This window comes from Cyprinodon variegatus, unplaced genomic scaffold (genome assembly GCF_000732505.1).
Source record: "Cyprinodon variegatus isolate N-32 unplaced genomic scaffold, C_variegatus-1.0 Scaffold322, whole genome shotgun sequence".
Lineage (NCBI taxonomy): Eukaryota > Metazoa > Chordata > Actinopteri > Cyprinodontiformes > Cyprinodontidae > Cyprinodon > Cyprinodon variegatus.
The window spans coordinates 694,768-707,563 of record NW_015150775.1 but is presented as its reverse complement, the minus strand read 5'-3'; the positions used below and the strand labels follow the sequence as shown (position 1 = coordinate 707,563).

General features: G+C 39.1%; 1 protein-coding gene across 6 annotated transcripts in view; it reads right to left on the bottom strand.

The window, feature by feature from the left end:
* Positions 1-5,901, bottom strand: part of LOC107091048 (antigen KI-67-like) — an 11,630-nt gene extending 5,729 nt beyond the window's left edge. For 3 of the 6 annotated variants that reach the window (XM_015384763.1, XM_015384762.1, XM_015384764.1), the window contains exons 1-3: positions 603-1,160; positions 293-522; positions 7-221 (exon numbers count right to left, since the gene is read on the bottom strand). In XM_015384763.1, the coding sequence (XP_015240249.1) occupies positions 7-221; positions 293-522; positions 603-1,092 (935 nt within the window). In that variant the 5' untranslated portion in view covers positions 1,093-1,160. Of the gene's footprint in view, positions 1-6; positions 222-292; positions 523-602; positions 1,161-3,901; positions 3,969-4,053; positions 4,124-4,356; positions 4,473-4,564; positions 4,647-5,236; positions 5,340-5,698 lie in introns of those variants that run through there. The other 3 variants (XM_015384761.1, XM_015384765.1, XM_015384766.1) reach the window with 2 other exon arrangements.
* Positions 5,902-12,796: the final 6,895 nt, after the last annotated feature.

Here is a 12,796-nt window from a genome sequence, read left to right as displayed (position 1 = left end):
CTGGACTTCGGGGTCTTCTGAGCTGGAGTCTCAGCCTTGGGTGAAGCGGACCTGGACTTCGGGGTCTTGGGAGACATTTTTCCAGGAGAAGTTGCTTTGGGTGATGTAGACTTTGACTTTGGAGACTTCTTAGCAGGTGAAGGAGACTTTGATTTTGGCAGCGCCTTTCCAGGTGAAGCATTCTTTTTTAAACCAGACTTAGGGGAAGGATTCCTTTGCCCCTGTGAAAAAGAACAAGATGTAAATATATGGCCTACAGCAACAACTTAAATAAACCAAACCTTTCACTCACCTTTAGCAACCCAATAGCCGAGGCTCTTCTAAGGAGGGACTGTTTTGGTTTATAAAGAGACAAGCTTCTCCTTGGAGCCGCTCCTTTGCGCAGCGGGGAGTCAGGAGGAAGGCGTTTGTCAAATAACTCGGGGCTAAGATGACCCCCAAAGGAAACGCGTTTCCTTTTCATATTTGACATAGGGAGGTCTTTTCCAAGCTCGTCGCTCTTGCGTTTTTTGGCCACTTTCACTGGGAAAGACAGAAAAACTACAGTTAATATGAATGCAAAGTGAACACCAAACTAATAATAATAATAAAAAAAAATAAACCTTTTTCAGCAGATCCTAAGTTTTTAGGAGACTTCTTCGGGGTTTTTTCCTTTTTAGATGTAATAACAGCTTGCCCTTCTGCCTTTGTGGACACAGGAGACTTTGATGTCGTAGCTGTAATTTGTTCAATAGCCTCTGCGGCTGTGAACCTCTGAGGAGTTACAATGCGTCTCAGCTTTGAAGCAGATCCAGACTTTGAATCTTCTTGCACTATGTGTCCAGACCCCTCAAAGGAAGGAGACTGGAAGATCTTCCCCAACTTCTTGACAGATTCAGGCATTTTAGCAACTTTAGCTGTTGGATCTGCTGGGAGTTTAACTTCTTTCTGGGGAGTACCAACTGGCCCCGGTCTTGGGGTATAAAACTTAGAAGACGGTGTCTGGGCAGCACTGACAGAAGACTTCTGAGGGGTCTTGAGATCCAGAGATTTTTTGGCCATTTGACACAGCTCACCGAATGGTGAGTTTGTTCCATCTTTCTGGGACTCCATTTCCAATGTTTTCTCCAAAGATCGCTGTATGTTGTCATAGTTGGCTCCATCTTTAAGATGAGGGCCTTAAAAAAATAAATAAATAACAAAAGAAGCATTAAACACCTTAAAATTAAGTTTATTTTTGCCTCAATTTACCGGTACCAAATAAAAGTATCAAAGATGATCTGCATTAAAAAGTGAATTAATGTTTTTTCCATACCAAATATGATCATTTTATTTTTTCTGCTCTTTGTTTCATGAAACAAGTCAGAAATGTCAGGTATGACTTTAAAAAGCTTGTTTCTATTTCAGTAATCCCTTTTGGAAGTTAACGAAATGTTTATATCTAGCCGTTTTACTTAAAGAGCCTGTTTAGTTTAGGGTAGATGCAGAAACACAAGGTGATGTGTTTAAGTCATTCTGAGCCAAGAATACCCAACGAAAATATTGGAATAAAAGAAATTTTGCAGATTTAAATTTTTCAAAATCTACTCTTAGGCACCAGCTTATCTCAAATAAAAATGTTTTAAAAACTTGCTTAGTCACTTTTTGTAATTATTCTACAACATATAAATCTGCTGATTCCAGGCTTTTAGCTAGCCACATGTACAGCAGTACCCTGTACAGACTTTTATAAAAAAAAAAAAAAAAAGGGAGACATTGTACAGCCCGTCTCCTGTCCCCCCACGGAAACTTTGCTCAAATGTTGAAAATGTTCAGATCCGGTCTTCACCGTGTCGCCATGTTGCATCCCCCTCATAATCTCGCGATTAACTGGCATCTCGCCAGAGTCGCATTCCTATTGGTCATACGTTGGCGTGACGCAGCGCAGAGAGGCGCTGTTTGCAAACAGTTAAGCTTGAAACTTTAAAAAGTTTATGAAAAATCATCGAAGGCCTGGAGGTTCTTTTGGACAGCACTGTCTGTTAGTGATGGGTTCATGAGGCATCATTAAGTGTCACTGTTGATACTGTGTCACTAAATACTGACACCTGCTGGACATTTATAATTCCTACAGGCAGCCTCTTTCACAGACTGACCTGATACAAATTTGATGACCTATAATATGATTTAAGCAATTGTTTGCTATAAAATAGCATTTCATATCTACAGTTTGAAGTGAAAATATGTTTGATATTTTTTAGAAATAATTCATAAAAGTGAACATACAACAGGAAAGATTTAAGTGTACTTGTGAATAAGGATGTTTGTGGACAACAGGGTTTATACAGTAAGGAGGAACTCTAATTTAATGCTTTTTAATGCTCTTAGAAATTATTTTAATGCCATCAATAAGCAACAAGCACAACATAAGTGGCTGGAAAATGAGAATTTTGGACATGGCTGCAGTCTGTCGATGGTAAAGATTACAAAGGATTTGGCCATGTTTATTTATATATATATATATATATATATATATATATATATATAAATATAAATAATATATATATTCTCTTTTTCCAGCCACTTATGTTAAAATGATCATTTTCTCATTCTCTAGCTTTTTCTGTGCCTGGAGTTTCTGTTGCAAACATATGGCTTTAGGATCAACCAGAAGCAGTTCCACGCAAACATGTGGAACCAGTTAAATTGTTTATAAAGCATTTTAAATGCCATGATAATCACAGTTAATTAATTTTAATGCCAATTAAGGCCTTAATTTAAAAAATTTTAATTTAATGACCTTTAATGGTTTTTAATGACATGCAGAAACCTTGGAAAAGGATTTATTAAAAAATTTTTTTAACATAACTGAGAAGATGTTTGTGAATTTGGGGGAAATTAAGAAAGGATAAAGGGGAGAACCACAGAGACAGCAATCTCCAGCTTCTTCAAAAACAATCCAAGAGTGAAATTAAAGTTGAACTAGATACTATTTTATGCGATTGAAAGAGTTAAATTCAAACTCTGTCAGTTAATTATTACACGCCCAGCAGGGAGTTTAGCCCAAATCAGCCGCCCCACGCCTGTTGTTCCCTATGAGGAAGGACAATTGTCATTTAACCCTACGTAGCTCACGCCTCCGCACCATGCAAAGCCTGCAGTTATGGTACACCAAGGTGTACACCCTATGAAATATTCCTAAATAAAAGCACAGCTTCTTCCCATCATGTTCAGAAATAAAACATCTTCAACAAAAAAACAGAAGGGGTCCAGTTGGCTTCATCCTGGATGACTGAAGGCTAGAACCCTACAGAAAATTGTGTCAGTCGAAGTCGTGGCGTTTAGCGCTCATTGAAAGTCTATGGGGATGATCACACCCGATATGAATTACTGCGGGGCGCTGCCTAGCTCTGACTGAACCCAGGTCCATTTTAGTCGGACTACGGAGCAGTTACACGGCAATTCATGGGTCTGACAGGAAGAGAGAAACGGTTATAAAGTAAAACACAACCGCTTTCGGGGGAATACATGGGATTAAAAAAAGAAAGAAAAACTCACTATCTGTTCTGGTTTGCAATGCTGCACAGACTCGTTAGGTGGGGCTTTACTTTATAGAAGGCACCAGTTTATATCGTAACTTTTCATAATCTGTCCAAGAAAATGTGGGAATTTGTTTAAATCTATGTATCGCACAGAGACAGAAGGGAAAAAATCTGATCGTTTCCAAGTACAGAGACGTTTAATTTACTCTATAAACCCTGGAACTCAACGCTATTTCCGACATTTAGAATTAAAAAGCTTCAGGATTGGAAAGCGAAACGTCCTCAAACTTGGAAACAAAGTCCAGTGGATTGTTTTTTTTTTTTAAGGTTTTTGGAATGACTGTGACCTGGATGACTCAGAATCTTCACCATCAATGTAGAAAGACCACCTGAAAAGTTACCTGTAGAAATCCTTTTTTGTCCCCCATCAGCTGCGACACTGTCGGATCTCTGCTGATCTCGAAGAACCTAAACAAAAGTTTCATCATTAGAACATAACTTGTTTAAAATGTCTTTACTGCAGGATAATGTTGCCTATAAATGGCTAAATTACCTTAAGAGTTTCAGACTTGGGTCCAGGAGTAGCCCTCTTCCTTGGCGTTGCTGTGTGCGCGTACTCGAACCTGAAACATGGTTAAAATGTCCGAAAATACATAAATACAGCATGAAGATATTAAGTCCTGCATTTCCACAGAGATACACACTAGAAGAGAATTTGGTTGCCAATCACATATTTCTAATGCATCAGAGAATCCTTTTTGTTTGTAAATAACCACTGCTGCTTTAGTCATGGGATAATAAATCCCTGAAACAAAAAGGTTGCAATATTGATGAAGAGGCTTCATTTACCGCTTACCTGAAAGAACGGTCAACAATTGTTATCATATCGCCATGCTTCAAGCGTTCTGACTGATGCAGAGTCTCTCCGTTGATGCGTGTCGGATTGACTGAGCTCAGATTGGTCAAAATAATCTGGGGAAGACCAACAACAATCTTGTTAACAGGCAGCTGAAGCATCGAACATGTGATAAATACCTGGTCTATATGTTTGCATGGGAAGTTACCTCTTTATTTTCATTTAAGTCGATTCTGCAGTGTTCCTTCGAAACCTCAGGAACCTGGATACGAATGTCACATTCAGGCTTCCTGTAGGATCAGCAGGAAACATGTCAAACATTGAGAGAATGTCTTCATGCTGGAGTGCAAAAAAGAACCATTTAAAATCCCTCTTTTTAAATTAAAGATTTACTCTATCACATAAAGCTGATTGTATATTTGTTGAACACAATTATAGGGAGAAAATAAGTTTTTTCCAGAACTTGGACTCAAATATAAATACAGAAATCTCTTTGATTTAGAGATGATGTCAGCAGTACAGAGATTTAAAAAGGTAGCTTCCTAAAAACAGAAACAGATGAGAGGCTGAACAGATTTACAGCATATTGGATCAAAGATGAATGGAAAGAGGAAGTGGACAGATGATGAACAGCTGGATGGTTGATCATATGAGAAATGGTTGGGTGATGAACACAGAGATAAACAGGCTGGCAGGTTTGGGTTTGGGATAAAAGGAAGGATGTGTGAGAACTTTACAGAAAAATATACAGAATAAAGTCTAATAATCAATCATTTACCCAGACTCATCATGGTTTTCACCCTTTTATGAGAACATATGTTGCAGTTTCATTTAGGAAAAAACATAAAACAAAGAATTAAAGATGTTTCTTCTTTGTTACCTTCCAAACAAGCAAGATGCAGTCAGAGGAAACTCTGTCCCATCAGCTCCGCTCCTCTTAATAACCACTATTTTTCCATGCAAAGGCATTTTCCCAAAGTTACCTGAGGATTTTAAAGAAAAGTTTGTCAGAAAGGTGAAGATGTGATCAGCCTCTTTAAGCATAATTCAGCCAAAGGAAGCTGCTGTAACACAGACCCGCGTTAAAAAAAAAAAAAAAAAAAAACACAGTGCGAATCAATTCCCACGTGCCATGTGGACAAAAGTGAGGTTTTGTGGCCTTAAGCTAGCGATAAGATCCAGATATAGATATGCTAATAATGATAAGAGACAATATATTTCCATGCCCGCACAGATATCAGTAACATTTTGTAAAATAGTACCGAGTTAAAGGTGTCTAACTTTTCTCAGAAATCACACAGCAGCAGAAAAAAATAACACAAATTACCGGTACACGTCTTACCTGAAGCTCCGTTTAAAAATCCCTCCGACTTCCTTCTATCCATAAACATAAAACAGCCTAAAAGTACAAAATCTTAACTTTAAAATGGCATCATAATCAGACAAACTGCAGGACTAACCATCCGACCCGACGACTCTTTAACGTAAACTATAGCGCTCAGAGCTCCGCTCTGTGTGCTCTTCCGCAATGGTGCTGCTGTATCCCTCCGCACATGTACACGACCGCAGAAACGCAGAAACAAATCCCCGTTAACTCAATGTTGTTTGGATATCATTCTACGTTTTCTATATTGTTGTAATTTAACAGTGTGCTATTTTTCATGGCGACGATCTAATATTAACACTGGGTTCATTCGAGGAACTATTTTGTTTACAAATTTGGCGGAGCGATCTCACTCCAAGGAAAGAAATGTAATTTGAAAATATTTGAAATACCGCGCGAAGGATTCCTATTGGCGCAAAGGCAAGAGGGCGGGGCCTAATTACAACACATTGAACTTGGTTGTATGCATTTTAGTCTTTCTCGTTTTTGTCATATATATATATATATATATATATATATATATATATATATATATATATATATATATATATATATATATATATATACATATATAATTCTGTTTTGTTCAGCAGCATTTATTTAAACTCTTGAAATGCTGGGAACAGTTAGGTGCAATACATGGGATCTTAAGTTAGAACTTCAATAACCTTCCTAAATTATAGGCTATTCTGGAATTCTTTTTCTTTAACAATTTCCTACATATGGACCTCCATATGAATAAACCATAAATATTACATAACCCTTTAAACACACACTGGCACATTTGAAAAACGTCTATCTGAGACGGAAACACCTTCGCCTTCTGGAGAAATTACAGTCGAACCCAGCCCTGCCATCTACTGACCAAAACATGCAAGTACATCAGAACGCCTAATATAGGGTCCGAGGAAAAATACTGGAATATGTTTCTCACTGGAACCCACAAATGATGTAAAATAAAAAAGAATAAATACAGTTTTGAGCATCAAATCAATTTTCTTCGTTTATTTCTTTGTGAGCTGACAGATTTAACTGCATAAATTTAATAGATAAAACACTTGACCAGTCCTGACAATCACTTTTAACACGTTTAAACTGTTCGTGTTGATTTGGTCTGTGCTTATTTATAAATTAGAATATAATCAGTAAATCAATCTGATTGTTTATTCAATAAAAAGTGAAACTCCTATTATTTTCAAAAATATTGACAAATTTCACATGTTTATTGCCGTTGATTATGTACCATAAAGTGTGTGCACTCAGTTCTTGGCTGGAGCATATTTTACAAACATTTCTGCATCAATATGATGTGAAATGGAGGTAACCCTGCTCTGACACTGCTGTGGTGTACATGAAGCCCAGGTTGTTTCACAACAGCTGAAGGATGCATTGTTTGCTCTGGTGTCTTTGTTTGCATCTTGAAAATACGTCTAGATGCTCTTTGTGGTTTAAAGAAGGTATTGGTACTTTCTGCAATTTGTAGTCCTGCAGAAAAAAACAACAAATTAATCTCTTAATTAAGCTGTTTTTAGATAGACACATATATTCTAGAATTGCGTTGCTTAAGGTGGCTGCATGTTGGAGAGATTGACTCTGATATTCTTTTTAAAGAGAACTTTAATTCTTCCATTTTTGGGTCAGAGTATCTTTTTTCTGATGTTTTTCATCCCTGTTGATGAATGCTGGGAAACTGGAGGGTTTTTCGCTGATATTTTTTTTCCTTTTTGGATGCATGTTTTGATGTGTAACCACAGCAACCCAAGGAAGTTGATTTTTTAAACCCGGGAGCATCTCTTTAACATCTCTAAAGCTGAAATAATACCTGAACTTCTTCCACAAGTTCCAGCTGAGTTGAAAAGGGGGGCACCAGGGATACAGAGCAGGTACAATGAGACGAGAGAGGAACAATAAATATAAGCTATCTCTTCCATCAATCATGGGCATTGCAAGATCTTTAGGAAACAAGTTAGAAGAACGCAGAAAGAATATCAGCAATGCAGCATTATGTGTCTTACTGAAACATGGCTGCAGGACCATATCTTTGACGCAAGCGTCTCTCTGCCATGCTCTCTGACCATATAATCAGACCAAGATTTAAAGAAGACTGGGAAATTCAAATAGGCAGTGCTTATGAACAACAGGTGGTGTCATCCAGGACATGTTACTGTAGTAGTCACAAAGCAGGTTTACTGCAAAATCTAAGTTCTCTAAACCTGAAAAAAGGGAATTTCCCGTTTCACAAAGAGTTTCCTCAACCTCTGTTTCAGTCACCGTAGCAACATTATCCCCAGAGCTAACCTGGTCGGTAGCAGGTTTTCTTCAGTAAACTCCGAGTGTCTTCTCTCCCTGCTCTCCATACAGCCAATCACTGTTTTATTTCCTGATTTAGTACGACTTTTTTCGAATTTTTGTGCATAAAAAAAAATCAATAGGTCCATTAAATGCACGAGGTTTTAAAAACCAACATTGCACTTTCCTTTTTGATAAAGCTTATAGTTAGAGTGGCTCAGGTTATCCTGAGCTATCTCTATTGTTATGCTGCTATAGGCTTAGACTGCTGGAGGACATAGGGACCTCTTTTTCCTCATTCTGCTTCATACCAATAAATACAAAAAAAAGTAAAACAATCCACTGGACTTGGTTTCCAAGTTTGAAGACATTTCGCTTCCCATCCAGGAAGCTTTTTTAATTCAAAATCTCAGTAATAGCGTTGAATTCGAGGTTTTATACACTAGCCCAACAAAGCCCTGTTTTTGTTTTGAAAACAAGCAAATTGAAACAGACGAAGCGGTCCACCCATTTGGGGGCTTCTTTTGTTAGACTGAAATACCCCATACCCATCTAACTGTCTGAAAGGTCGGTCGTTAAAGGGGATTTTTGGGTAGGCTGAATAGACGAGGTCCTCAACTCTCCTGTACACGGGGTGGGGCTGCGAATGGGAAGGCATTAACTCAATAGCTGCATTGTAAGTTTTTGAAAGCTAGAACCTGAGACCACCCCCTCTGTGTAAAGTTGTTTATTCTTTCTTAACATAGCTTCCTTCACGCCCCTCTCAATCCACCTATTTCTTTATCCAAAATGTGAACATTCTGGTCCTCAAAAGAATGTCCTTTGTCAATAATGTGTAGATATAGCGTAGAGTCTTGTCCAGAGGAGGTTGCTCTTCTGTGTTGGGCCATGCGTTTGTGGAGAGGTTGTTTGGTTTTTCCAAACAGTCTAACAAAAGAAGCCAAATGACCCCCACTCCAAATGGATGGACCCCTTCGTCTGTTCCACTTTGCATGTTTTCAAATCAAAAACAAGGCTTTGTTTGGCTGCTGCATAAAACCTCAAACTCAACGCTATTCCTGACATTCTGAATTGAAAAAGCTTCCTGGATGAGAAGCGAAACATCTTCAAACTTGGAAACCAAGTTCAGTGGATTTAATAATTTTTGTTTTTGGAATGACTATGACCTGGATGACTGAGGATCTTCACCATTATTCTGCTTCATTCTCTCTCTATTCTCCCACTCTGCAAAATGTGTTAGTTCAATCTCTAACATTCTGCTCTCTCTGCTTTTTGTCAGAGTTGCTTCACCTCATCTGTTCCCGTTTGGCTGTGACACCATCTTGGAGAGAAACATCAGCCGTGCTGCTGCCATCAACACCTTTATTTATAGATGTATGAGTGCAGCCTGTTTTTCAGTGTAGTCCTGTTTCTCTGACTGTGACTAACTGATGTACTCTCTTCATCCTCTGACATAGGAGTTGGTTTGGAGCTCGTCTGGCTGGGTGTGTGTTTCCTGGACAGGGCCACCTGTGGAGCTGGTTGACAGTTGCCTTTGTCTCCTTGAACCCCAGTCGGCCTCAGCAGATGGCGGCTCACACTGAGTGTAGTTCTGCTGGAGGTTTCTTCCTTTTAATCAATTTGACTGTATGATCTTGTTGAATTGTAAAGTGCTCTGAGATGACATGTGTTGTGAAATGGAGCCTTAGAAATAAACTGAATTAATTTTAATTAAACAACAAGAGAGTCTCTTCAGTAAGAGGCTCCTCCAGATCCGGTGCAAGAAAGACTGATACAGAAGATCCTCCCTGCCTACAGCTATCAACACCTGGTTAAAATAATTACCAATGAGTTACTGCAACATTTAATTCCCCTTTGGGATTAATGAAGTATTGGAATTGAATTTGAATATCCAGCGGCTTCAGACCTGATGAAGGAAAGTGCATTGCAACTGAAAAGCTAAATTTGGAGTACTGACATACGTCACTGTCCCATTTTTACTTCTCAGCCCAGGTAAGGCACTTTTGACACTGTGTTTCTATCTCTATAGTTATGCTGCTATAGGTTTAGACTTCTGGAGGACATAGGGACCCCCATTTCATCATTCTGCTTCATTCTATCTCTATTCTCCTACTCTGCAGAATCTGTTAGGTCAATCTCTAACGTTCTGCTCTCTCTGCTTTTTCTCAGAGTAGCTTCATCTGGTCTGTTCCTGTTTGGCTGTGACTCCATCCTGGAGAGAAATATCCGCTGTCCTGCTGCCATCAACCCCTTTGTTTATAGATGTTGGCCTGTTTTCCAGTGTGGTCCTGTTTCTCTGACTGTGACTGGCTGGATGTGCTCTCTTCATCCTCTGACATGGGAGCTGGCTCGGAGCTCGTCTGCCTGACTGTGTGTTTCCTGGACGGGGACGCCTTTTACAGCTGCTTTTTGTGTCTCTGCTTCTGTCTCCTTGAACCCCAGTGGGCCTCGGCAGATGGCCGCTCACACTGAGCCTGGTTCTGCTGGAGGTTTCTTCCTGTTAAAAGGGAGTTTTTCCTCTCCACTGTCGCTACAAGCATGCTTAGTGTGAGGGATTGTATTTGAGTCAATGTGTCGATGCAATCAACTGGTTTTCCTTAGATAGAAAACTTTGAATCAATCTGACTGGATGATCTGGTGAACTGTAAAGTGCCTTGAGATGACATGTTGTGAATTGGCGCTATAGAAATAAACTGAATTGAATTGTTTAGTTCAGATGGTTCAACATAAAGAATGTGTGATATGTCGCTCATATCCATGGGTCTGTCTGTGCGTGGATTTCTTGAATCTTTTCAAAGATTAGCTGGTGTTTGGGCATATCTCTACTAAACTTCTTCCATCCACTCAACTTTCCTGAACAACTGATTGATCTGAACAATTCGGAACATTTTCTGAGAAACTAAATTGCTGTATTTTATTATCTGTGAACCATATTAAAAATAAAAACAAAGACATTCAATTATTAAATGTTGCTTTTATTTTTTGTCTTTTTTTTTCCAAAGTTCCTTGATAATCTTCACAAAACTGCAACGTATTCCATACTTCTCAAGCTGACGGTGTCTCTCGCTGTTCCAGATTATCTGTGGAGGAGGGTGTGTGTGGGGGGAGGGGTTGTGCGCTGTTCTGGACAGAGTCCTGAAAGGATGAAAGCAGCTATATTTTTTTTTATTTACCAGACAAATAAAAAAAAAATGTTTTGGAGAGATCCACATTGGCAATGCTGCAAGGTTCAGGGTCAGAGTCTCTGCAGGAGTCCTGGTGCGCCAGGCTTTGACATATAGAGGGGGACTGGAGGAAACCTTCCGGGGGCTCAGTAGCAGAACTGGGAACACATGTGCATTTGTGATTGGAGGCTTTAAGGGTTGCATCACAGAACATATACAGACAACAGGCCGAGCACACGGAAATGATTCCTTCCTGAGACAATTGGTGCGTTACAGTAATGATGGTCCAGATGACAGGTGTTAATAAAGGTGAAGGCGTTTCGGTGTAAAGTGAGTCACAGGGCTTCTGGCTCCTCTGGATCCGTCACACGTTGCTGCTTACTGTTGAACCTTCACTGACAGGCACCAAAAAAGAAGACGGCTACAATCAAGTCCTGTCCCAGCCGACTCAAACCGATTCATTCAGAGAGTACCGAGAACAACAAGTGTTTAATACAGAGCATATGCACCATCCCTCACACTAAACCTCTCTTTAAAGCTGAGCTGTTGTGAGCTAAATGAGCCGTCCAGGCTGCACACGGCCTCTTATCACCATTTTCTTTTTTTTATCTTCCTACCAAAAGGTGAAAAAACAAAAGCTGTGCTTCAACAGGAGTGTTTATTATCAGGACTACAGGCATGGGCCGGGTACTGCTATCAGTGTTTGCCAAGATTTGAAAAATGATGAGTGGAAGCAAACGCAGTGTTTTCTGAATGAGTCAGAACCTTAAAACAAACAGACATGTCCAGACGGGTTATTGGAGGCAGGTTTTAAAAAGGATCCCCAGAGGAACCAGTTTGTTGACCAGAAAATTAAAGTGTATATTTGGGGTGTGTCGCCCTTTATGCTTCAGAACAACTTCAACTTTCCCCATCATAGCTTTTAATTAGATGCCAGAGAGGGCTAGCATGGTTGGAGTTCTTTCCCCCGGCCTGCTGGGTCGGTGCACTGCCAGTCAGCTGGCTGAAAGAATGTTGTTACACTTTTACCCCACAAAACAAAACAAAAAACCCACCAATAATTCAGCTTAAAACTATTGATTTTAACAGCTTGTTTCTTCTGTCTAAAAGTAATGTTAACGTTTAAGGAGGATTCCAGCTGGATAAAAAACTGGAATCTGATTCAGGATCTGTGGGGGGAGCTACAGATTAGGGTGATGGGAAGGAGGCCTTCCAACCTCAAAGATAAACCATCAAATAAATAACATGCAAAGAATTACTCAGCTATGATAAGAAGGGTTTATTTTTTTGATTACTGGAATAAATAACTTTCCACATGCTTTATTCACTGCAAAAAATTTTTGCTCAAATTAAGTGCATTTTTTCTTGAATTGAGGAGGTAAGTGAGACACTTTGCAGATGGAACAAGACAATTTACATTTAAAATAAGAAAAAAACTATTGCTTTGTCTTATTTCAAGTGTATATTATCTAATTATCTTATTTTAGGAGTAAAAATACTCATTCCATTGGCAGATCATCTTATTTACCTGCTCAAATTAAGGGTAAATACACTTAATTTAAGACATTTTTTACTTATTTCTAGATGTTTTTTTGCAGTGTTG